Genomic DNA, 26,857 nt, shown 5'->3' with positions numbered 1-26,857 from the left:
TATGTATTCAGTAAATTCTGGTAGAAGCTGCTGAGGTAGCTTTGAAATCTACAGATATACCAGTGTTGTCTGGTTGTATTTGTTGGGACTCTTGGTTGCAAATGACAGAAACTGTTAAGCAAAAAGGGGGTTTTACTGGAAGGATGCTGGGGCAAAGGGCCAACCAAGCTTTGAGTAAAGGCAAGCTGTGGCGGGGCTTCAGGAGCCTTGGCAGCTGGGGTCACAACATTGCAGCCCTTCACTTATGTCTCAGCATTTCCTCCACTGTTGCTCAGTGCAAGACCAGATGCATCTGCTCCTTTGTCCACTTAGCAGGGAACAAAGCTACAGATAGTGCCAGAGTTTCATATGTCACAGCTTTGCCACCTGGAGAGACTTTCAGACCCACAATCCCTGGTAAGATTTCAGTTGACCTACTTCAACCAATTAGGGTCAGAGGTACAAGGAATTATACAGAATGACCTTATAATAGGTATTCCTGGGTAGGGGCGTGGACCCATGAAGCTGTCAAAACAACACTGACACTTGAGCTGGTTGTTAGAAAGGGCCTCCTGCTTAAGCCCACGTGGGGTGCTGCAGATTGTGCTGCAAAAGGAACAAAACCCATTTATTTGGAGTAGGAGTGCCTAAAACATACCCTTACTCTGTCAGCAGGCATTCAGAAGACCGAATTTTATATTCTTTCAAGATAAAATAGGACTAATGAAAAATTGCTAACATTTACAGAGCACTTAATGACATGCCCCAGATTCTTCCCTAAATGCTTTATGTGGTAGCATTTAATCCTCACAAGAACCCTATGGTCTAATCATCATCATAATTACTTTTATTGTTTATTTACATTTTAAAATAACATTTATGGTATACTTTTCATATATGATACCATTACCATTATTCCCATCTAAAAAAGAGAAAACAGAAGCCCTGAAAGGTGAACTAACACCCTCAAAGAGGAAGGTGGTTGAGCAGCCATCCAAACCCTGCACTCCGATTCAGGGTCCTAAGCCACCATGGAATACTGTCAAGACAATCCTTAGGAGGTACAAAGCAATTTTTAGAAGTTAGGACTTGTATACTGTGACTTCAAAGCCAGGTGTCATGAAGACATCCAATGTGGCATACGTTTTGGAATCAGACCTTGAGGTGGAATGGCGGCTCCGAGGCCTTACTGTAACCATGTGCAAATGGTTTACTCACCTATCAAGTGGGACTAAAGGTACACACCACTTCGCCCTCAAGATGTCATGCCTCCCACCCATTGCCGGATCAAGGGGACCAGGGGTGGAGCGGGGGTAGGGGGGCGGGGGGGGGAGTCACCTGGGCCTCCAGTTTTGTCACCAGGGGGCTCCCGAGGCCCTCAGCAGGGAGGGTGTGCGCTTGCGCTCTGCACATCCTGTAGCTCCGAGGGGCTTAGTGCCCCGCGACTCCAGGTTGCGCATGCGTATCTCGATCCCACGGTTGCGATTGGCTCAGGCGTCAGAGCTGGTGTGCGCACGCGCGACCCCAAAAGGAAAGGCGCTTCGGGTAAGATGGCTGCCAAAAGTTTTGCTTCCCGCCTCAGAGGCTCCGGGCGCTTTCTGAGTGTCTTCGTGGCGGGAGCTGTGGTGGGCGCCGCGGGAGGCGGGTTCACGGCCATGCAGTTGCTCCGGAGTCAGGGAGCTGAGGCAGCGTTGGCGGTGAGGGAGCCCGACGGTAAGTCCACAGGCCTGCTCTTCCTTTCCTGGCCCAGGTTTTGGGCCGGATTCCTACCTCAGACGTGAATCGTCATTCTCGGCCCTCGACTTTTCTTCCTTTACCGGCCCCGAGCCCGGGGGTCCTGGATTTTCAGCCTTTCTAGGCTTCCCGTCCGGCCTCCCCGCTCCACCTGGGGCCTCGCCTGCCTCTTTCGCATACTTTTCCATCTTCATTTTCTCGTCTTCTACCCCCGAAGGTATTTATCACATGTATATTTTCATGTCTCTGACCTCCATCAGGTCGTTAGCTCCATTACAGCTCGGACTATGTTTTGTTCTCCACCATATACACAGTCCAGTACCTGGTACATAATTGACACTCAGTGAGTGTGGAAGAATGAATAAATTAACACCTAGTTTTAGCAGATTAGTTAATTGTCCTCATTTTGTCTTCGTTCAGATGAAGAGTACCCGCATTAACCCTAAAAACGAATGTCAGGTTATTTTATCAGCAAAAAAGTGGGCTTATTTCGGAAGAGTAGAGAATTAACAATCCAGGACAAGCAAGCTATGGCAAAACCATAGGCAAGTCCAGCAACCAAAGGAGAGGAACTTTATGGAGAAGACGGAGGAAGTTGGGAGGGGTTGTTTTTGAAAAGTCCATTGGAGAAAAGCAATAGTTCAGAATGATGAGTTTCTCATTGGCTGAGTTGCAGGGATAGTCTACTTCCTGTAGAAGTTGCACTGGCCGTCTTTCCCTGTTGGGGGCCTGTAGTTGATGATTCTTTCCTCCTGACAGTTCCTTCTGTCGGGGTCTGTAATTGACAGTTTTCCTGTAATTGACATGGAGTTGAATGGCTCTCCCTTCCAGCCTCCCCTTCTAGCAACAGAGTCCACTTTCCTGAGGTTTCCTTTTATTAGTTTCCACACCTGCTAGCCCTTCTCCAGAGTATGGAGAGCTACCAGGGTTACCTTGTATTTAACAATGAAAATGAGCTTATGCTCATTTTTTACACTTTGCCTGGCACTTGCTCCTTCTGATACTTGGCATTTAGCAAGAGAACTACTCCCGTAGGTTGAAGACCTGGAGAAGGGATCAAGAGAGGGTTATTTTGAAACTGACTCCTTGTTAAATGTGTGCTTGGTTTCTCCGAGTAGGAAAAATAAGACCAGTTTTACCACTATTTCGGTGCAGTGCACATCTCTGCTTCAGTTCCAGAATGATGCATGATAGTCTTTTAAAATATTTGTAAAAGGCTGTGTTTTTGTCCCCACGTTAACTCTTTACATTTAATGTAATGAGGAAGTAGGCTTTTTCCCATTAAATCATATCAGTGACTTGTAATGACTTGTTTTTCCTTTGCTTCTTTTGTATACACAGTACTTTATGGGGCAGAGATTTAGACATTTGATATGAAAGACCAGTAAGATCAGGTCCTTATTTAAAAGTTAATGAGATAGCTGCAGTTTATCTTGTTAAAATTACATGACTAATTATAGACAAAGCCTACTGTCTCTTTTCTCTACATTGGAAATACTTGTAAAATGAGATCTGGTTGATTAGATTTTTGAGTTAGTCCTTTGTAAGTCTCACCCCTCTCCCTTATAATTTTTTGTTCCTAGTAAGAGTTACTAATTATTTGTTATTTTTGTCCCCCTCTCCGCCTTTTCATTTTTAGGTTCTGCAGAAAAGGCTCTCTTGGAACAATTTGGAGTCCCTTTAACTGGAACAGAGACTAGGCATTACACTAATCATGCCTTGTCTTATGATCAGTCAAAGCGGGTGCCTAGATGGGTTCTTGAACATATATCCAAAAGCAAGATAATGGGTAGGTGGTTAGAAGTAAAGGCATTGATGAAAGATGTTTCCAAATTTAAAACAAGGAGGATTATTGATTCAACCTTTTTCACATTACAGCACATTTAGAAAATAATGATGTTTGTATGACACACTTAGATAAATGGACCTCCCTGGTAGCCAAGGAGCTCCAGAGCCTTCCCGGCTTTCTAAGAGGCTGAGAGGATCATTATCTTGACATATGAGTTGGAGGCTCTGTCCTCTGTCCTAAGTATTGCTACAACTAGCACTATTTGTTCATTATCTCCACAAATACTTTTAAAGTGCCTACCACATCATATGTCTGGCACTGTGCTGAGGTTTGGGACCAGAGCAGATGGTCTTTTGTTCTTGGCACTTTGAGTTAACGTGGGCGGTGGGTTGGCCTATCAAACAATCATGAATATATAATTATTATTGGTAATAACTGTTCTGAAGGACAAATGATTGCAAGTTGGGTTAGTATAAATAAGGAACAGTAAAGAATGTGATGAACAATGATATAGGAGAACCTGATTTTTATTAGCAAGGCTTCTCCAAGAAAGTGGCTTGGAGGGTAGATGCTGTTACCTAGGCAGAGGAGTTGGGTGGTCCATGGATTGTGGACAAGGGCATTCCAGACAGAAAGAAAAGCACAGCTGCATCTTTTGAAGGCACCAATGTGAAGAGTTTTGTTCCTTTAGGGAACTAAAAGGCTAGAGTGGCTAGAGCAAGGGAGAACATGTGAAATGAGACTGGAGAGGTAGGCGAGCATGTAAGTCTGTTCATGGTTTTTTTATGTTTTTTTTTATGTCTTGGTGGATTCCTGTAATTAAGATGGCCAGATCTTGCTATTTAATGTTAAATTGGTTTCCGTGTAGATTATTCTAGTTTACACTATCCACTGTTAGCTACTTGTCCTGTCTTTCACTCATAATGAACATTGCCAATTTAATAGCTGAATTTCCATTTATTGGTTACCAATGAAAGTTAATATTTTGTGAATTATTTTTTCTTTGTGAGTTATTTTTACCATTTTCATTTGGGATTTTTTTTTAATTGATTTGTGGGAGTTCTTTATGTGTTAAGGTATTACCTTTTGTCATAGTTGTTTTATTCATATTTTATTTGCCTTTTAATTTGCTGTAAGGCCCACACGTTATTTCTCCTTTGCTTTATAGTACATGCTCTGTTTATGTATATTAAAATGCTGATGTTTAAATGAATTTGTCTTTCTAGAGTCAAACCAACCAGCCGAATAGCAGGAGCCTTGGACTTTGCTTGCTGCTAGAAGGAAACTGATATAGTTGGAAACTTTATCATAGTAGTTGAGAGTTGATTATAAACTTAGATTAAGAGAAACTCACTTGATTTAGTTTCAAGCCCAATGAATTTCCTTTAAATACAAAACTTTTCCCAAGATGTAAGGAATTTCGGCTTTACTAATTTTATCTTATTAAATTACCATTTTCAGAGGCATATAAGAAGAATACTGCATTTCACATTGTAATGTGTAGTTTGAGGAGGTAAAATAATATTATTTGAAAACAGGAAGCAGTATACTTGTGATTTACCTGATTTTAGTCTTAAGAGTCTTCTGTTTTCAGTGATGACAGACTAGATTACTCAGGCTGACTCCTAAAAACAAGAAATGTTATTAGCAGACTGCTAAAAACAATAAGAAATATATAGGAAAAAAATCACTTAAAAAAAAAAAGAGTCAGCATGATAGTGGTGAATTGCCAAGCCAATATCTGGGGGAAAGCCAGAATCGAGAGAGGTAAAGGCAGTCCTGGTAAACCAAAGCCACATTGCTTCTGATTCCGCACCTTTGTAGGGTGAGGGAGACTGAAGGTGAGACCTAGGGCTCACCCAGGGTAGATTGTCTTACAGGTGACCCTCCCTACAGTTAGCCTGGAACCCCAGGGGGCTGCACCCTCGGAGAGCATGGGGGAACCAGAACTAACCTGCCTGCTCACCGTAGGGGACTATATGGAAGGTTGTCTTGGCACTGAGCAAAAGGGTCAAAAAGAAAATAACCTTGTTCCAGAGAAGGCGAGGCCACAGACTGGCTATCATGCAGACTTACAGGCCAAAGCCATGGAGCCTGTATAGATCCAAATGCTGAAGCCCTGATCTTGGTTTAACACAGTCCTCCACTGGCAGTGCCTCCATGTAACCTGATAGAAACAAATTACATCCATTTCAAGGAAGGCATCTTTATCCCAGGCCTTTGGAAATTCCCACAGGCGGAGATAACCAGGCGTGTAAGGAGGTGATTCCAGTGGTAATGACACATAAGAGAAGCTTACTAATAATTCTTCTGTTATTTTTTTCTTTATGAAGTGGTTCTAAAAAGCTCAGTATCAGATAATTTATTCTGAGTCTTAGGATCTGATCATTTAAAATTTTTCTGGCTGAATGAAATGACACTGGGATTGGTAACTTCATTGGTCTCCATTTTAAACTTTATTGAGTAGCAGTCTGAGTATGTTCCATTTATCACTATTATTTTTGTAATTTAACAAGATCTGGCCTAATGACAATGGAAAATATAGTATTAGGGTTTGCTGATGTACACTGTGGCAAACTGTTCTGGAGGTGTGAAAATATAAATAAAATTGAGATTTTTTTTCTCTCCCACATGGTACACAGATATTTTGTTTCAGGAATTTCTGGATTGAGCTCATAACCTAAATGTTTGTTTTGTCATGGCTTAAGAGGCAGCAAGCAAGATATCAGAGACACTCTCCCCCTCCCCAAGGCTGTGGCTGCCTAGAACAAATTGTTTTGTGTCTATATATATCCATTATTTCAGTGCATATAAACTTGTCAAGTACAGTTGCACAAAATACAATACATGAGGGTTTTTTTAAAAAGCAAGAGTTTATTTAGTAGGTAAGCTTTTTATATAGTTCAGCTATTTGATTGGTCATTGCTTTTACTTAAATACTATCCAGGGGATTTTTTTGCCTTTAATTTCAAAAGCTAGAAACAGAAGTATATGAGACAGCTACACTGTATGAAAAGCATTCTTTCCTAGACTAGTCCTTGCTAAATTCAGATGAGGTATTTGAACTATCCCAGGAACTTGAGACATGCGTGCAATCACTAAGTACTAGCTGCTCAGAAAGATACTAGCCAGCAGCAAACAGCTTGCCTTGCTTAGAGAATTTTGAGGGATCTTTGTCCACAGATAACTTACCCACTTTTTGTGTTTTTCTTCAGGTGATGCTGACAGAAAACATTGTAAATTCAAGCCTGATCCCAACATCCCTCCCGCCTTCAGTGCCTTCAATGAAGACTATGTTGGGAGTGGGTGGTCGAGAGGACACATGGCTCCAGCAGGAAATAACAAATTTTCATCTGTAGGCATATTTTTTGGGAGGGATGGGAATATGGGGCTGGTAGTCTGTATACTGTGGGACTTGGGCATTAAAAGTATAGGAGCCAAACCTTAACATCTGACAACTTTTATACTCTTATTTTGTATCTTCCTTCCTGGCTTCAATTCCTTTGCTCAGATAGACATTCTCACACAGGTTGAAAAAGTAAAACTAAATGCTATGTAAAAGAGAACTAGAGAGCTCTTACGAGTGAACTATCTGTCTGTCTGTCTATGTATTTATTTATTTGAAAAATTTCAGATCTGTAGAAAAGCTGAGAGTACAGCAAAAACATTTTTACCTGTAGAAAAATTGAAAAGATGGTACAGCAAACCCTTTTTTTTTTTTTTTTTTCAGAGAGCGGGGAAGGGCAGAGGGAGAGAAGGAATCTTAAGCAGGCTCCATGCTCAGTGTTGTTCAGGATTGCTCAGGATATTGTATCATCTAAGAATGAAGATATTTGTATATATGACAAGAGTATCATACCAAGAAGTGTGTGTATATGTATTTTTGAATATTTGTACAGTAATCACTAACAGTTCATACTCAGACTTGCCAAATTGTTCCAGTTGTGTTCTTTACAGCTTTTTTTGATCCAGTGTTCAGTCGTGAATCACGTATTACACTTAGTTGGTCATGTTTTTCTAGTCTCCTTTACTTTAGGACAAGTTCTCTGCCAAAAAAGGAGAGAAATGTATTTTATGACATTTATTGTATCAACTGTTGGTGATTATTGTCATTAAGATAGTGGTTTTAAACCTTAGATACTCATTATAATCACCTAGGGATGTTTTAAAAAATCCCGACGCCCAGATCCAGAGCAAATTAAATCAGAAACTCAAGGTTGAGAACCCCTGCTTGAAGAGAAAGTTATTGATGGCATTGGCAGTTAATACAGGTCAGTGGAAGGAAATAATAACAGCCTTGCAGGAGTGTGAAATGAATGAACACCTAGTGGCCAGAAATTCAGAAGAAAAGGAATTCTTCCCTGCTACTTTTGAACTAATATGTTTGTATTGTATTCCTTAAATAAAATTTCTGAAAGTTGACCTTTATGGAGAAACTCTTTGTCAGAGGCTGAACACCAGAATTTATCCTTTAGCTTTATATTGGAAACTTTGCTCTCAGAGTCTACATTACTGGTTTGAATTTTAGGAAGTACAAAGAAAGCTAGCACACCAAACTACTTATTTTGTTATACCCCTTTTATGAATAATCATTATTGAGCTTTCTGACCTGGAATAGCTATGGCTTTCATTTATTTAAACACGTAGTCACTGTAAGTGCCTTGAGCTAACATAGAAGGAACTGGCTTTCAGTGTCTGTAAAATCTTAAAGGGGAAGGCATTTCATTGCAAATTACTATTTTTATTTCTTTTCACAGAAAGCCATGGCTGAAACCTTTTACCTTTCTAATATTGTGCCTCAGAATTTTGATAATAATGCTGGCTATTGGAACAGGTGAGGGGTGAGAGTTTTAAAATGTGATTCTGTGGGAGATGAATGATGTGCCAGGAGAACATACTAGTGCACCCATCAACTGTTTATCTTTGTTTAGCAAAAGATAGCACTACTGAAGGTAAGTACTTTGGACTAGTTGTCTTTGCTGTATTCCGGGAGTACAGTTGTCTGTGGGAGTACAGACTTCAAAACAGCCAGCCATTTTGATCATATTTGCCACTGGTCAGAAATAAGTTTGGGAAGAAACTACTCAAAATATTACTGAGGCAGTAAGAGATTTTTTAGTCTGTCCAGGGGCATTATATTTTTTTCTACTTGTATTTCAAGAGTTCCTGAGCTTTCTAAAAAAAAGTTTTGGTACTATTAAACATAACCAGTTTTTGATAGAACCTAACAATAAAATCACTGGACTTTTTGCAGGTTTTTGATACTTCTAACCAGTTCTGTCAGGGGATCTCTTTAAGCATCTAAATCTAGCACTGATTGAGGTTGTTTCAGCCTATTGCATTTTCCTCAAATGGTACCTTATGGTTTAAAATACATTAAGAGAGTACCCCACACTTAAGACTTGAATAATTATCAGTCATGGCTCCATTGTTTTGTCTACATACCCTCCCTTTCCCCACTCATTTTAAGCCGTGACAGCTATATTGTTTTATCTTTAAATATTTTAATATATATTTTTAGAAGATAAGGATTTTTTAAAAATTGAAGCAGAGCATGATTATTGCCCCGAAAAAATTGAACAGTAATTCCTTATTGCCAGTTTGTTCAGATTTTTCTGTCCTAATTTTTTATTTATGGTTGATTGGTTTGAATCAGAATTCGAACAAGGTCCACATATAGGTAGGTTCTTTTAATACTCTTTTAATCTGTAGGTTTCCTTTTTTTTTTTTTTTTTCTTAGCCTTGCAGATGATTTGTTGAAGATCTGGGATATTTGATTTGTCTTACAGAGTTTCCTTTTTATTTTGGCTGGTCGCATACCTGCGGAAGCATTTAACATTTTCCTTTCCCAAGGGATATATTTTGGGGAGGATAATTTACCTAATAATTAGGCATATATACTGTGAGGTATAATACTGCTGATTTTACTTTTTAGATGAGGAAGCTGAGGGATGATGACATGCATTGTTATCTCTCATAAATCTCTCCCAGCTGCAGTATAAGAAAGTGCATATTAAACCTACTTGCCATTTTTATCCAGTAAATTAGCAAAACCATTTATTGATAAATCCCAGTGTTGTAAAGATTGCTGTGAAACTGTGGTGTCATATTTTGGAGTTTATATAGTAAATTGGTACAATACCATTAAAATATTACTTTTACATATAATCAAGTGTTATTAAAATATATATTGAGTAAAGTAATTCTGGCCCTTGAAATTTATCCTAAGGAATGTTGCATTATGTAAGAAATGTTAGGATAAACCCAACTGCCCCACAATAGGAATGGTTAAATAAATAAGGTGTATCAACTTGTTGAAACGATATATAACTCTTCAGAAAAGATTGAGAGCTACAAAGAAAGATAAGGGAGAAGACAAAACAAAATCAGTTCTAAAATGTACACTGAATGCACACACAGGAAAATGTAGGTAGTTGTATAAGTGCATGTCATTTTTAAGTTTTCTTGTGCAATGAAGAACTGGGAAGAGTTGCTTATATGCTTAGTGTTTTTTGCAATATTCGTTTGTTCACATTCATTTGTCAAATTCAGCATTCCTGCTATCTTTTCTAGGGATTTGAAATGGTTTGCTTCTTTTCTGTATGTCTGTGTGAATATCACACCTTTTTTTTGTTTGTTTTTCAGAATGGAAATGTACTGTCGAGAACTGACGGAGAGGTTTGAAGATGTTTGGGTAGTATCTGGACCGTTGACCTTACCTCAGACTGGAAGTGATGGAAAGAAAACAGTTAGTTACCAGGTAGGGACATGTTTTAACATTCAGGCTTATGTTATTTGTATGAGATTGTAATTTCATTCTGTATTCTTTTTGATTTTATTTATTGAACACCTGTTGGAATGATAGGCACAGGGGATAAAATGATGGATTAAAAAGCAACCAGTGACTTTAAGGAGCTCACAGTTTAGAAAGGGAGACAAAAAAAACAAAAACAGAAGGGAGACAGAGGTGTTCTCAGTTAATCACATTAAAGTCTGATATGCTGGCTAGTAGAGATAAATACATAGATGAAGGGGTATCATAAGAGCACTGACCAACTCTTTTGGTGTGGTTTGGGAAGACTTAACAGAGGAAGTGTTTTTTGAGCTAGATTTTGACAGATGAGTGAGTAAACTGAGTCGGTGAATCACATATTATATACCTGAAACTAATGTAACACTGTATGTTAACTATATTGGAATTAAAATTTTTAAAAATGGGAAAAAAGAGTAAACTGAGTCAGGAGGGGAGCATGGGAATTTCAAAAGCTGGAGCATTGTAAGCGCAGGACATTTGTGATTGACAGCATAGTTCTGGAACTCAGGTATCATTGATAAAGATTGGAGCTTAGGGTACAAAAGAGTATGGGTGGCTAACAGGGGATGAGGATTTCTACAACAGGACAGGGACCAGATAGTAGAGGGTTTTATATTCCATGAAGGCTTGGATTTTGCTTTTTAGGCAGTGAGAAGTCAGGTTTATTTTAAGCATGGGAGATGTGATTTGTTTGGGGTTTTATTAAGAGTATTCTGACAGCACCGTGCATAGAGGTAGGTGAGGAAGGAGTGTTTGAAAGAGAAGTCAGAGATGAGGAGGTAAATGGACATTAATTCCGTGGTCCATATGGGAACAGACATAGGGCCCAACTCAAGCAGCTGGAGTGAGGATGATAGAGGAATACAGGAAAGCATAACCATGAATTCACTTTTTGGCTGAGGAAGAGGGAAAAGTTCAGGATCACGTTTAGATGGCAGTGAGCGGAAAAGTGGGAGGAACAGCTTTTCTTTTAGATGCTTGAGTTTTTTAAAAAGATGGAAGATTTTTTTTCATGCAAGGTATTTAAGAACTTTACAGATTGAAGGAAAGAGGTTAAGCTAGAAGAGTATAATTAGTGGTGTGAGGGCTTATGCATCTGATGTTGATGTGGAAGATTGAGGATTGTGTCTGGAGGGTAACTGAATTGATAATGATATTGTGAGATCTGTACAGGGTGGGGAACCCACTGGAATGAGGAAGACGTTATAGAGTAAAGAGGGATTGAAGGATTTCCCTGTAGGTCAAAGAGATGTATCTGGAGGGAACACTTAGTTCAGCTCTAGGAATAAAGCACATATTTAATAAATACTGGTTAGGTTATATGATTACTTAAGAGAGTCTGTGATAAAAGTGAATGACCTGAGAAACAGATTTAGGGAAAAAAAACAACAACCCAAAACTTTAAGTATGTTCTGTCCCACTTGATTTGCTTTTTATCAGCCTGTCTGGATCAGATGCGCAGTGACGTGTAAGTAGCCAGGGTGTTCACACAGGTGCTCACACCCTCAGAATATTCCAGGAGTTCTTACGGGAGGGAAGGAGTGGCAAAGGAGTTAGTATTTTAAGCAGATTAATTTCTCTCCTCTGATCAATTCGCTAATTTAATTTTAGTATTTTTTGTTATATTAGAAGGAAAAAAATGGCTTAAAGCTCCTTATGTTCTCTTATTTTTTAAATATTAATTATTCTTGAGCTTTGTTAAATCTAACTTTTTACTCTTACTGTTGGAAAAGAGGTTCTCCTGACTGACTTTTAAACCTTAAGTGATCAAGTTAGTTTTATGTGTGCTTTGTTTTCATAAAACTGAAAGATTTATATGACTAGCTTACTGTGTAGTAGATGAAAAATTTATACAAAATTTAAAAGGAAAAATTAACCAGTAATTAAGAGCATTTCACTAACAGTTTCTTTGGGTGGATATTTCTGTTAAATATATGTTGGCCAAATGCTGTAGTGGAAAGTATATTGCTTTTCTTAAATCGGATATAATTTTTAAAAATATAACTTAACACAAAATATTATGTATCTGCCGGCTCTTTCTGCTGAACGGGCCTAGAAGCAGTAATACACAGTTAGCAGTGAGCATACCTTGAGACCATATCTTGTTTCAAAACCATCTCCTACTGGAAGAACTTAGCATGCGGAGAAGTGGCTGGTTCCAGGGCTGGTGCAGAAAAAGTACAAAATTGTGGGGACGTATCAAAAAGACATAGACATCAGCTTGCAGGCGTTCTGCTTACCGTGTCTGGGGCTGTTGGATAGCAAAATATAATGGACTATAGACCCACTGAGTTGGATAAGAATCCTTACTTCTAATACATAAGTAAATACATGAGTGTAAGGAAGAACTTCTGCTTACTGTAGTATGTCAACTAATAAATTTGTAAGAAAAAAAGAGTTAGAAAAATCATTTTGCAACCGTCATGGTAATAAGTGATTCAGACAAGAATCATCAGTGGATGCTAAAACTAGTGAGTGAAAGTTTTATGGGAAAGAAGTTTATATAGTTAAAAGAGTCTCTCCACAAATTACTTATTAATAACAAAAGCAAGAAATGGTAACTGTACAGTGGAGAAACTTTCCCTTAACCAAGTGATCAGGGTTAATATTAATATTGTCAGTAATGGGATTACTGATACACTGTACTTCCGATGTGATGCACTGAGAATACAGGATCACTTCTGTGAGATTTCTGCCAGAAAGCACAGCGGGGAATCTCACCGTGTAGAAATAGCAGGCAAACCCCACCGAAGGTCATTCTGTGAAACAGCTGCCTTGTACTCTTCCAGCATGTTAGTGTCATAAAAGACAAAGGCTGAGAAATTAATTCCAGAATTAATCTGGAATAGATTAATGGAGACTAAAGAGTTCTGAAAACAAAATCCTAAGTCAGAATAGAAATGTTACTAAAAAGGACATTATTGGGACAGTTGGCATCATTTGAGGTCTGTAGATTAGATCATTGTATGTTATCAGTGTTAAATTTCCTGATTTTGATAATCCTACTATGATTATATAAGCAGATGTCTTTGCTCTTAGGAATTACATCCTGGAGGATGTGTCTGTGTTTTCAGAGGGTTTAGGGAAGGCAACCCTGTCGGGACCCCTCGCACTCTAGAGAGCTTTTTCTGTCTCTTCGCTTAATAAAACTCTATTGCTTTACTCGCAAAAATAGCCAACCGACAAACAAGGACACAAAGCGTTTAGGGAAAAGAAAAATACAGAGGAAGAAAGAATAATAAAGCAAATCAGGCAAAATGTTAACAGTTGATGAATCTGTGAAGGGCACACAGGTGTTCTTTGTCCTAATCTTGTAAGTTCTATATTTGAAATTAGAATGAAATGTACATATGTACATATATTTTAATATATCTTTTCTATAGCAGTATTCTTCATTACACTGGAAGATATAAAACTAACCACAAATAAGACTTACCTTGCTTCTCCTAAATAGCTTATCAGTGACTGCTATTCGAGCCTTAAAGAGAGTTTCAAAAGAGACCTGTCAGCTCTCCTCACCTGAATTAGTGTCATGGTGATGAAATGTGGGAGAGCAGTCAAGACAGCTTCCTGAAGGGTAGACTCTGAATAATAATCTTTTTTTGGTTTTTATGTGAAAGCCTTATTGGTCTTAGGGCCTTTATTTTCAAGTTCTGAGCCTCTGAACCTGTACTGTTAGTTTCCCATGTCCATAGTAATTCATAGGACTGATGCATGCTCACTGGCCAATCTAGAATCCAGCAAATCTTCCAGTGCCTGTCATGTGGGAGGAGGAATGTATACAGAATTATAAATAACGGCCTTAAACCTACACTCTTGATTACTTTCTCCCTTCTTTTCCTGGATTTCACATCCACAAGTCATCTCTCCTAATTTCTTTGAGTCAACAACTGTTATCAGTTCTCCTTCTTAATAACTTTTACTCAGATTTTGCTGAAGCTCTGAACACCTGCAGTGTAGCAGAGGCCTCCAGTGACTTTCTCTGCCTCCACTTCTGTTGGTGTCTGTCTGGAGTCCAGAAATCATTTCAGAGTATACATTTTTGCTTTTCTCATCCTCAAAAGCATCAGAAATGAGTAATACCAAACGAACAGAAAAGGAGACTTCTTTTGTACTTTTCAGTACAAACTTTCATTTGTACTGAAATCAGGAAATGTCCATAGTCATATCAAGCATATCAAATAATATCTGAAAGATACAGTACCTTTAGACTAAATTATAAAAGGTTATTTTTTTTTAAGATTTTATTTATTCGAGAGAATGAGAATGAGCAGGGAAGGGGGGCAGAAGGAGAGAGAGAGAGAGAGAGAGAGAGAGAGAGAGAGAGAAACAGACTCCCTGCTGAGCAGGGATTCCTGACACGGGGCTCCATCGCAGGATCTGGAGATGATGACCTGGGCCGAAGGCAGACGCTTAAGTGACTGAGCCACCCAGGCACCCCAGGTTATTAATTTGACATGTGTTCTTTAGTCAAAGCATGGGGCAGGGTACTGGAATTAGTAAGAAAGTTTTTAGTAAGGAAGACTTTCTTAGATTCTTTTTTTTTCATTTCTCTTCCACAGAACCTTGGATAGCAGATGCCTTTCTATTAATTTTAAAGCTTTTGAATCTATTCTTCATTAATCATATATTATGTTAGAAATTGTGAAGGTAGATACTTATACTAAACTTAGAATCTTGGTGCTTTTGTGTCTTCCCCTCCCCCCCCATGGCATTGAAGCCATAATTGCCAGTCTTTTTATTTTTTTAAAAGATTTTATTTATTTGAGAAAGAGAGTGAGAGAAAGAGCATGTGAGCAAGGGGAGGAGCGGAGGTAGTGGGTTAAGCAGACTCCATCCTGAGCATGGAACCCCATGTGGGGCTCGATCTCAGGACCCCAAGATCATGACCTGAGCTGAAACCAAGAGTTGGATGCTTAACTGACTGAGCCACCCAGGTGCCCCTTTAATTGCCAGTCTTTTATTTGAGAGAAAGAGCATGAGCAGGGGGAAGGGACAGAGGGAGAGGGAGACTCCTTGCTGAGCGGTGAGTCCGATGCGGGACTTGATCCCAGAACCCCGGGATCATGACCTGGGTCGAAGACAGACGTTTAACTGACAGAGTCATCCAGGTGCCCTAATTGCCTGTCTTTTAATAAGCCTTGAATTTAAACTTTAAAAATTTGTTGTTATGGAACTCTATGTGCATAGTAACAAAAATGTTAAACCTTAAACCTTAAAGTATATGACATCATAATGAAATTCAAATAGTATAAGGTATGAGAGGGATAGTCAGTTCCTGGTCCCAGTCCCACTGTCCAGTTTCCTAGTTCTTCTGCTAGTTATCTCTCTTATCTGAGAGTAATGGGTACTAAACTGTATTTCTTAATTTTGATTTGCCCATTTTAAACAGTCTCTGTTGATGCTTTCACATGAAATATATGAAATTTATGTAGTTCACATATTTTTCCATTTTCTGTCAGTCATGTTAGTTTTAGTTCTTCTGTTGGTAAACTTTACATCATAAACTTTATATAATATACTTAAACCTTTACTTCTTGATCTGTCACTTATGTATTGTTGAGGTTTATAGCATTTACATTTGTGTTTACTAGTTATAATTTGGTCTGAGCTTTGCCTGTAGCAGATATCTAAGACAGAGGCCTCCTGTGGCACGTCCGGCCCGTAGATGATTTGACTTGGTTCACATAGTATGTTGTTTTTGAATTAGTTGGTAATTATTCATAATTGGGAGGTTTCACATAAAAATCCAGATATTAGCTTCTCTTAAAAACAGATGACTCAAACACTTGGCACATATTCCCTTAGGTGCATTCACTAGCTGAGAGTAGCAGCTTTCTCCTTCAATGGAGCACGTGTTCTTCCATTCATCATAGTCTTCACCTGGCCCATTTCATCCATTTACACTTCCTGTCTAGCCCTTGTTGGTCTTTGAGTTTTATAATTCTGGCTCTATTGAAAATATAAAAGCAGTATGTATAATACTATGAATGTTTAAGTAGAACATTTGGATCTCTAAAGCAGTAGATATAATCCTGTATTAAGTCTGCGCTGCTGGAGAAATAAGTATTACCACAAACAACAAAAATCTGAGAAATGGAAAGTAAAGGCGGCAGGGTATTATAATTGCTACTTTAAAAAATGTAATAATATGCTTTTACTTTCTATTTCAGACCATTTAATCTTACTATCATACTATTTTTTAATACTAGTTTCTTCTTGAAGACATCATTCTTGGAGCCCTCTGACTTCTGTGCTAATATGAACCATTTGTTTCCTCCCTTCCATCCTTTCTTCTCTCCCACCCTCCCTTCTTTCCTTCCTTTTATTCAGCAAATAGTTATTAAGCTCCTCCTGTGTACCTAGCACTGTTCTAGGCATTTCTGATAACAGCAGGTAAACAAGGCTGTATGTTCTGTGGAGCTCAGGTTATAGTGGAGGAGAGGCACAATAAACAAAATGCATATTAGAAAAAGAAAACACAAGGGTGGAAAAGAAAGACAGGATAGGTTGCTAAGGGGAAGTGAGACTAAGCAGAAACCTAAGTGAAGTGAGGGAGTAACCTCTGAGGAGTTTTCCAGCAAGTGCAAAGACACGGGGTGAGATAGCTTGGTGAATTCAAGGAGATGCAAGAATGCCAGTGTGACTAGAGCAGAGAGAGCACCAAAGAGAAGGACGGCAGTTAGAGGGAGGCCATGGGGAGAAGTCCAGATCGTATTCAGGGAGCTGCGATGCTGTTTGATCAGGATAGTGGCACAGTCACAGCCCAGTCTGGCTGCTCTCTGTGAGGAATAGAATAGCTGGACCACTTAAGATGCTGATGGAGTAGTCTAAGTGAGAAGTAATAATGGCTTGACTAGAGGGGTGGTGGTAGAAATGGTGAGAAATGCTCTGATTTAGAATGTGTCTTGCAGTAGAACTGATGGTACTTTCTAATGGGGTAAGTTGTAGACTAAGAGGGAAAGAGTCAGGATAACACATAGGCTTTCAGTCTGAGATCAAGAAGACCAGAGAGGAGCAGGCGTGGAGGTTGGAAATCAGGGGTGATTTTGGCTGTGGGAATGGGAGATTATTTGATGTCCAGGGCAGGCTCTGAGTTTGGTTGTCAGAGAGGAGAGGTTGAAGTGGCGATCTGCTTGGGAGTGGTCAGCACACCAGGTGATGTTTAAAGCTATGACGGGATCGTGTAAGTGAGCATAGACAGGAGAGAGCAGATCTGCGGTCTGAACCCTGGGGGCTTAGACATTCGGAAGTCAAGAAGAAGAGGGTCCAACAAAGGAAACAAAAGGAACAATTTTTCAGACAGGAGAAAAATCCGGGGAGAGTGTTGTCCCAGGAGCCAAGTGAAGAAAGCATTTCAAGGAGGAAACAATGAGTGGAATGTTGAGGGAATGATGAACTGACCATTGGCCACCCCCGTAAGCTGTTGTAGTTTTAAGTCAGCTACACATCTGTCTTTCTTTTCAGTACACTCCTGGTTTAGGTCCCTTTCATCTTGGGCTCCCTCTTCCCCCTTCTTGGATTCCTTTTGTTGTTGTTGTTGGAATATATCCTCAGAGTCTTTTTTAAAGATTTTATTTATTAGAAAGAGACAGCGGGAGAGGGAACACAAGCAGGGGGAGTGGGAGAGGGAGAAGCAAGCCCCCTGCTGAGCAAGGAGCCCGATGGTGGGGCTCAATCCCAGGACCCTGGGATCATGACCGGAGTTGAAGGCAGATGCTTAACGACTGAGCCACACAGGTGCCCCACATCCTCAGATTCTTTCTGGAAGGGTCATTGGGTGGTAAACTTGCTTGTCTGAGAATGTCCTAAAACCCTAGCAGTGGGACCCAGGAATCTGCAGGTGTGACTGGCTCTCCTGGGCAGTTTTACGTACACTGTAAGGTTTGAGAATCATCCCTTTAGAGAATATTTTTCTATCTTCATCCTGGAGGCAAGACAGTCCTGCTGCTTTTGTTGGTTGTACAGTAATTCTGGAGATGGATTCGTCAGTCTCACACCTTGATTTTGACACCCTTTACTTACTGGAGCACAGCATAAGGGGCTGTGAAAATCCAAGCTTTGACTCCTTCCTCTTTGTTTTATCTAACATGTCAGCTCCTCTGTCTTCCAGAAATTCATGGCACGTCTTAGTCCAGTAATACACGACTCTGCCATTCTCCTCACTTGCATGAGACGGTTCTGTGTCAGACCTGTTTGCTGCCATTTTGTGTCTATATGTGTATTTCTTAAATTGGGGGAAGAGAGGAGCAGAAGCCTTGGCCCAGGTTGCCATCTTGAACTGGAAACATCCTTTAATCTTTATTCATTAGTTTTTTACACATCCTTGGCGCAAAGCACGTTGATACTTTTTAACATTTCACTTTGAAATAATTTCAAATTTGTAGAAAGGTTGTAAGAGTAGAGAACCCTCCTAACATGTTTCACCTAGATTCATTAGTCGTTAGTGTTCTGCACCGCTTGCCCCCTCTTCTCTTATGCATACCCCTCGTTCTCAGTACTTTTTCAACCATTCAAGCATTCGTTGCGGATATCTTTTTTTTTTTTTTATTTATTTTTTTCGTTGCGGATATCTTGTCCCTTTCCCCCTAAATACTCCGTTCTCTCATATAACCACCGTTTAGTTGTCAAGTTCATGAAATTCAACGTAAAAGAATATTATCTGGAGTACAGTCCATATTCACATTTGTCAGTTGCTCCAGTAATGTTCTTCATGCAGTTTTTTTCCCCCAGATTTGGAATGAAGTCCAAGATCATGCATTGCATTTAGCTGTCACGTCTCTTTAGTCTTCTTTAATCTCAAGCGGTTAGTTCCTCAGCCTTTTTGTCTTTAATGATGTTGACATTGTTGACGAATATAGGCCATTTGTTTTGTAGTATGTTCTTCAAATTGGGTTTGTCTCTTGTTTGATTAGATTCAGTTATGTTTCTGGCAGAACACCTCAGAGGTGAGCTTGCGTGTCCCTCAGTGCATCACATCGGCATGCATGTGCTGTCAGGTTGTCCTGTTATTGGTGATATTAACTTAGATCACTTGATAAAGGTGGTGTCCTCTAGATTTCTTCACTGCTAAGTTATCATTTTCCCTTTGAAATTAATCCGCTGTGGAAGTCCTTTGAGACCGTGTAAGTATTCTTTTCCTCTTCAAATTGTCAACTGCTAGTTTTAGCAACCACTGAAGATTCTGGCCTGAATCAGTTATTACTGTAATTGTTGCTGAGTAAGGATCTTCTAATTCTTATTTCTTCTGCTTTTAGTATTTGACATTCTACTGTAAGAAAGAGCTTTTCCTTCTTATTATTATATCAGTATGAACTGATGGATTCTTACTTTATTCAATCTGCTGTGTATTCATTTTGATGCTCAAATTGTCTTTGATTTGGCCAGTGGGAGCCCCTTCAGGCTCTCTCCCATGTGCTTTGACACACCCTCATGGTGTTCTTAGCACTTCTACTTTCTGGCATAACAGGATATTCTAGGCTCATCTTGGCCGGACTCTGGGATCAGCCATCTCTCCAAGGAGCCCTGGTTCCTTTTAATGGGAATTGGTATTTAGAAACCGGGATCTGGATGACAAGTTGATTCTTGAGTGCTCGGTCTGCTGTTGGCTTGTCATGTGTGTTCACCACATTTATTTTTAGCCTTTTATAGTGGGTGGAGAGAGCCCCGAAGAACATAGTATACAAATTCTATTGCCTTTAGTGGCTTACTGTTTTTTCTTCATCTTCATTGTTCCTTTCTGTTTTTTTGAGATTTATAGACCCTGGTCGTAAAGAAAGCACTTACCTGTGCGCATGTATTATGTGTGTGTGTATGCAAAGGGGAATGTTGATTGGAATGTATCGCCCTGGAGAGAGATACCAGTTTTTATTTTTTTTAAGAATGGTATCAAAGTGGTTTACTTTTTTATATTTATATTTTTCACTAACAGCTTCTCTGTAGTAATGCAGCTTTTGTTAGATGTGACATTTTTTCAGATCAAATGATTTCAGGTGGAATTTTAAAGTTAAAAATCTGTAGTGTATCTGTTAGCATAAAAGCAAAATATCCTTTGGTAAATTAAGTTGGAAAAATTGTTTCAGTTTGCCATTTTAAGAATTTAGTTGGGCCAAACGTTTTATACATATGTGTACACACATATACATATGCGCGAACTTGGGAAATTTCTTTTATAGGAAGGAAATTGAGGTTTAAAGGGGTCCAGTCCAACTCACGTAGCTAGTCATTGTCAAAGGGGAGATCTAAACAAGGGTCTGTCTATTTGTATGAGAACCGCCAATCATTCTATAGCGTTGTTCTTCAGAGCTCTCAAAAGTCTACAGTAAAGGGGTTGCTGTGCTCTTCCCATACAGCAGCTTAAGGCCAGGAGGTAGAAGATGGTGAGGATGGAGAACAGTTGCAAGTGATATCTGCTAGCATGCAAAAATAAGAACAGAAAATGGGCCAAGAAGAGGATCCCTTATAGCCAGGCAGAAATGTCTGTTAGAATATGCAGGAAAGAATCACAGCATCATAGGACTTGAGTGACTGTGAGCCCAGGGGAAGATTAGTAGCAGTGATTTTATCAGAAGTGAGTCATCTGACAGCTCTAATCAGAATCACCCCCTTTATTATAGCTGAGGTCATCCATGTGCTTTCTCTGATGTGCCTGTTTCAAGAAGAGATTGATTCCAGACAAGTGAAACATACCTGAAGATTCTGGCCTGAAACATTATAATTGACCTGACAAGAAAGTGAGCTTCAAATTTTTCAATTCGGTGGTGGTGGTGGTGGTAATGTTAGAAGTACTTAACATTAACATTGTTTTCATTCTACAGCATTACTTTCCAAACTAATTCCAAACCAGTTCCTAGAGGGGAAGGAAATTAAAAAACATGCCTCCAGGAATCCTGAGGCATCACCTGAAGTGATCTGGGAGTCATTTCTTTTTTTAAATCTCCTGCTTTCTCTTTAGGTAGAGCTTTTGTTAATTTCCGTATCTGTTTTAATTGAAAAATAAATGATTTTACTGGCTAAGTATCTCCTTACTCCCACCCTACATCTCCAAGTAGAATCGACAGTCTGGGAAGGTGGTGCTTGTTGTCCTGTGACTTGGCAGTCGGTCTCCAGCCTCCTTATGCGGAGCAGGCGCCCAGTATGAGCAGGTGCCCAGTGTGAGCAGGTGCCCAGTGTGAGTGGCACGGTCTCCCTGGGTCTCTGCTGCTGCACAAGCTCCTCTAGAGGCTTGAAATGCCACATAAGGGCTGGCCACCTGCCTGCTGACTGTCCCACATGTTCCAACTCCCTTCTTTCCTTGTTCCTCCTTGTGGAGTTCCTATTTATCACACTGTCATGGTTTCTTTCTTGCACTTGATTGGCTTGACTTTTTAAGGGCTTGGTCTCTTGATGTGTCCAACAGTTTTATTTTTGGATTTTCTTTTTTTGTCCTACCAAGGGAATGTAACCAAATATATCTATCTGATTCTAGCAGGTACATATATTTTCTTTGTGTGCTGCTTAATTTTATTTACATCACAGTTGCTATATGTATAGGACCGGACAAATGGCAGACCTAGCCTGAATATCGTTTGTTGCTAGGCTCTTCTGGCACTGAGTCAGTGTGAAGGCCCAGTTCTGTGTGTGTGGAGCTGGGGCGGGGGAGAGCAAAGTGTCATTTCTGTCTCTTGGGTGGAAGGAAACCTCAGGCCAGCAGGTACGCAGACTAACTAGGTGGTGAGTGTGTGCCAGCTTTATGGCTCTTCTATATATTGTGTTTACTAGTTACACCTGGTTGATTTCCAGTTTTTGTTACAATCTTGACAAGAGTTCCATGCTTTTTGGTAATTTAACAGCAGTGAGGATTTCCTCTAAAGTATTTTTACATCTACATCTTCTATGACAAGGATCGTTGCTGATTTACTGATACTGAAGACTTGGTTCATGTTCAGCCCCCAAGTCTTTTGTTGAGGGTGTCATTTGTGTCCATCCTGCTTCCTCTTGAAATCCTGTTGTCCACCTTTAACTGGTCTAATCTTGCTTGACCCCGTGTTTCCCCACTGTCCCTCAGCAGAACCACCTTTTGTACCAAATGCAAATACATCCTATCCTTTGAATGACATCCACTACAAAAATTGCTTTTTGCATAGGTCTTGCAGATTTTAAAACCTTTTTTTTTTTTTGAAACTAAAGTGTCTTTGTATCTTCATAACTATTTTGTGAGATAGGTAGCATGAAGGTAGTTATTACCTATTTTATGAATGAAGAAGGAAGATATCAGTGAACATGACTTGCAGCCTTGTGGCAAAGCCAGGACTTGACCAAGTCTCTGGGGTTCCAATCCCTAGCAGTTTCTAGAAACATTTTATGAAAGACTTCTAATTTTCCCAGAATTGGGAGAATTTTATTATGTAGGTGAGTTGTCTACAAAGATAGCTTGAAAATTGGGATTTTTTTTTAAGTCTTAAATTCAAGGAAAAAAAGAATGGATTTTCTGAATTTCCAAATGTTGCTGGTTCCTATTTTAAACAAATTACAGATGTTTACTTCCTAAGAACAAAGCAGACTGAATCAGAGAAGATAGTGGCTAAGTTTTCATTTTTCTCTTTATTTTTAGGGGTAGTATTTTGCTCCTCCTTGTTGAAGTGTTTTGAGGTCATGGGTGAAATGATCCTACCTTATGGTTCTTAGTAGGAATTTTTGTGTCCCATGAGGATTCTTAAAAGTAGTAATGGACATCCTCTAGCCATTGTGTGGGTTTTTAAAACCCACAACAGAAATGATTTATTTTTATTGGCTGGAGTTTAATGACTCTGATTAGAAGCCCTGGTTGGCAGCAGATGGGCATGACCAATTAATTATTCTTGAAATTTTTGTTTGTAGACAAAGAGTCCACGAGGAGAGAAAACAATCAAGTGAATGGGTCTGGAAGGCTCCTCATACTTGGGAGTCTGAGGTTGTGCTGCAGTGATGGAGGATGTCCACCAGGTGGCATCAAGGAATTGCTTAACTGTTGGCGCCCCAGCTAACCTCGGAAGCCCATTTAAACTTCTACCCCCCTTGTGAACTATGGCTCAGCTGCATCTGTGCCCTCAGGTCTGGTCCCTCGCTTGCCTTAGTGCTGTCTTGTGCTCTGTTTCGGCATCTGACCACAGTCTGCCTCCCGTGAAAGCAGTGGGGGTTGACTCCTCCTCTAGCTGGGAAGCTTCCTGAGAACAGACACTAGGGCATTCACTGTAAAGCTTGCTCCTTTCTGTGTTTCCAGCAGTGCCAGTCATAGCCCCTCTGAGTTGCATTGTTGCATTAACCTCTGTTGGTGATCTGTGGGCTAATTGTGGACCTCCGTAGAGTTCACCTTCAGTGTTTTTTGCCTTGAAGAGAGTATGTTCTTTTTTCTAGCTGCATAAATGACTTGTTGGAGGGCTGTAGGGTTTTGTGCTTATAGATTGTGTACTTTCATAAGCTTTACTCTCAAGTGAGCCCTTCACTAACTTGAGAGATAGTAGTTACAGAAATCAGCCCTGTAGATGGGGCTTCCCTGCAGGCCCACAGTTGGTCTTGGCAGTGGAACCTCCATGCGTGCCAGACAGCAGATAGCCATGGCATTCTTAGGCTGTGTGCCATGTAGGTAGAAGCTGGAGAAAAGCAGGAAAGAATCCTTGTAGCTCTCATCCCTCTGCCTTATCTGGGCTCCCAGCATGGCCTCCAGCGGCAGGCAGGTTTGAGCAGGAGCAAATGCCCACTCGGACCGAGGAAGGGCCCCGGAGGGGTAGCAGTACACATGCATATTGTAGTTGGATTGTATCATTTTATTGGAGACCATTAAGGAAATGGATGTTCAGTTTTCCTTTTTCGGAAAACAGATACGGCTTAAAAGCCAATTGGAAGGAAATTTGAAAAGGTTCCATAATAATGTTATTTCATTATTAGAGCTGACCTACACAGGCAAGCAAGTTGTGTGTAGGCTTGACCCTGGTTTCTCTGTTGTATGGATACCTTTCCAGAGTGTTTGGTTTGCGAACACATTCAGAAGTTCTGTGTTTGATAATAGACTCAAGAGTGTGCAAAACTTAAGCAGCATTTACATTTACTTAATTTAATTTCAAAAATGAGCCACGGTCTAGGCAAAACTGGAGCTAGTAATACCAAGGTAGTGTGTCTGGCTGCTTTTCTGAGAGCTATTTGTTTAGCTCCCTAGTGAGTTTGATAAACTAAGGCCATATTTTTATTTCTCGAGCTGGGAGTTAACCAAGCTGGCAGTTTTGACCTTTGAATGTTTAGAGCACCAGAAGTTCTGATTATGTGATGAAGAGAATATCACAGCTTTTCTTGCCTGTTAAAAACCCAGGGCATTCCTTTGCCCTTTGTCCTGCAGACAGAGCAGAGGATGTGACCTCTACTCTTTGGGGTGGCATTGTTTTAAAGAATGTGATCAGAATCTACCTGTTAGATGTTCATCTTCTCTGTGAACCTTGAATTTAAATTCATTGGTGGGGTAACTTATAAATGCCTTTGCAGAAATGTGTTGAAAATATTTTCAGGAGAAACTTGGGAACTGCTGGCATCAATTAGCATTGCTAATGTGGCTGTTTGTTTTTAGGTGATCGGTGAGGACAACGTGGCTGTCCCCTCACACCTCTATAAGGTGATCCTGGCCCGCAGAAGCCCAGTGTCTACTGAACCTCTGGCACTAGGGGCCTTTGTGGTGCCCAATGACGCCATTGGCTTCCAACCGCAGTTAAGTGAATTCCAAGTGAGCCTTCAGGACCTGGAGAAGTTATCAGGACTGGTGTTTTTTCCTCATTTGGATAGAACTAGTGGTATCAGGAATATCTGCTCTGTGGACACCTGTAAGCTCCTGGATTTCCAGGAGTTCACTCTGTACCTGAGCACAAGAAAGATTGAGGGGGCCCGATCAGTACTCAGACTGGAAAAGGTCATGGAAAATTTGAAGAACGCAGGGATTGAACCAGATGATTACTTCATGAACCGCTATAAGAAGAAACTAGAAGAACTCAAAGCTAAGGAGCAGTCAGGAATCCTGGAGAGAAAGCCATCGTAGTTTTTTTTCTCAGAAGATGTGTGACAGCATCTCTAATGAAGCAGGTGTGTCCTCTTCAGGCTAATGTGTTCTAGTGGCTTTGCTTTAAAGAAATGATGAAATCCTAAACTTCAGACTAAATTTCTCCCCAAAAGGTGAAAGATCTAAAAAATTCTCAGTTTTTTATTTGACACGGGAACTCATTATTAAGGAAACTGTAAGACCTACAGATTGGATGCTGATCTTGTGTCAGGTTCACAGAGACTCTGACCACAAGATGACGCTGTTTTGTCTCTCTCTGGATGTTCGCGTGTGAAGGCATTTTGTTTTCTTGCCCTTGAATCATGCACTATCTTTGATGTATCTGCTCAGTTTTCTTGGAGCCCAGCGTTGTATGGGACCCGAGTTGGTCTTGGAGGTGGCTTTTAGATATCCTCTGTGTGCTGTCCTGTCCACATGTATTACTGTGTTACGTATTCGTTTCTTGCTCCTTCTCTGACAGGCCTGCTGACCCTGCATTTCTGTCCTATAGAAGCCCTCAGCAACATTTTCTGCTCACCTAGTGTGTTCTGTATACTAAGCTCAATACTTTACAAGTATTATCCTACAGCGACTCTCTGAGGTAAATACCACTGTCCTCATTTTACACGTTAGGAAATGAAGCCTTAGGGAGTTTAAGTATTTTGTCCAGGGTTCACCTTTCCGAAGAAGTAACCCACAGAGATAGGAGGCATGTGGGGCCGAGAAGAAAGACAGCATGACGTAGATTGAAATAATATGGGGGCTTTTGACTTAGAAATGTATACACATGGGTATTGGTGATTCTGGGCCCCGCTTGCTAAGAGGGGTCTGGTTTCTTGTCTGCCATCGAGCCAAAGGGTCTTGAGTATCCTCTGACTTGAACCCTCCTTGTGTCTTTGGGAAGAAACAATCGCAGGTGTTTGAAAGTTAGAGGGCATGCTTTGTGGGGTTTATCAGAGCCCTTACTTGACTCTAGGGATGCAGGTCTTTTAGTGACCGGATGGTGCCAAATTGCTATGTTCTTTGCTTTCCAGGTGAGCAGTTTGTTCCATAGGTTAAGGGACCTAAGAAGGGTCTGTGTCCATGGCTTTACCAGCTCATGATTTGCTTCCCTCTTGGGCCTGCTTGCCTACCTGGGTAGCACAGGGCAGGTGGTGCTTTGGGCCAAAGACTCAAAGACAATTCTCATTATCTCTGAGGGAAACAGCAGCTGTTTTTCTGAGCCAGATCTCTAGATTTGGGTTTACACGGAATTCTTTCAAGGGCTACCATTAAGTATAGGCAGCGAAATACCTTAAAATAGGGCCCAGGAGCTTGTCTAAACGTATCCTAGCTCTGCCGTCTTTCCAAGTGGTGTTGCAAGAACAGTTTTTGTGGTGTTTTGTGTGTTTGTCTCTAACAGAAATGCCAAGGCTTTAAAATAAAGGTAGGTTGATAATGATCGACCTTGTTCTGCTCCTTTATTTGGATAAAAAAGAAAGAAGTTGGGGAGTCAGAACACAGT

The 26,857-nt window shown here is 40.2% G+C and overlaps 1 protein-coding gene across 2 annotated transcripts; it reads left to right on the top strand.

The window, feature by feature from the left end:
* Nucleotides 1-1,489: 1,489 nt before the first annotated feature.
* EXOG (exo/endonuclease G) lies at nucleotides 1,490-26,794 on the top strand. 2 transcript variants are annotated; one of them, XM_025884167.2, is made up of 6 exons: nucleotides 1,491-1,692; nucleotides 3,353-3,502; nucleotides 6,718-6,857; nucleotides 8,260-8,336; nucleotides 10,148-10,262; nucleotides 24,892-26,794. In XM_025884167.2, exons 1-6 carry the CDS (start codon nucleotides 1,530-1,532, stop codon nucleotides 25,351-25,353), a joined length of 1,107 nt encoding a protein of 368 aa, XP_025739952.1. In that variant the 5' UTR covers nucleotides 1,491-1,529; the 3' UTR covers nucleotides 25,354-26,794. The 2 variants fall into 2 exon arrangements, with proteins under 2 accessions (XP_025739960.1, XP_025739952.1); XM_025884175.2 differs by lacking the exon at nucleotides 3,353-3,502 and having other exon boundaries at nucleotides 1,490-1,692.
* The last annotated feature ends 63 nt before the right edge of the window (nucleotides 26,795-26,857 follow it).

This window comes from Callorhinus ursinus, unplaced genomic scaffold (genome assembly GCF_003265705.2).
Source record: "Callorhinus ursinus isolate GAN/ISIS: 27379988/994484 unplaced genomic scaffold, GSC_fseal_2.0 scaffold1, whole genome shotgun sequence".
NCBI lineage: Eukaryota > Metazoa > Chordata > Mammalia > Carnivora > Otariidae > Callorhinus > Callorhinus ursinus.
This window is presented reverse-complemented; position numbering and strand designations above follow the sequence as displayed.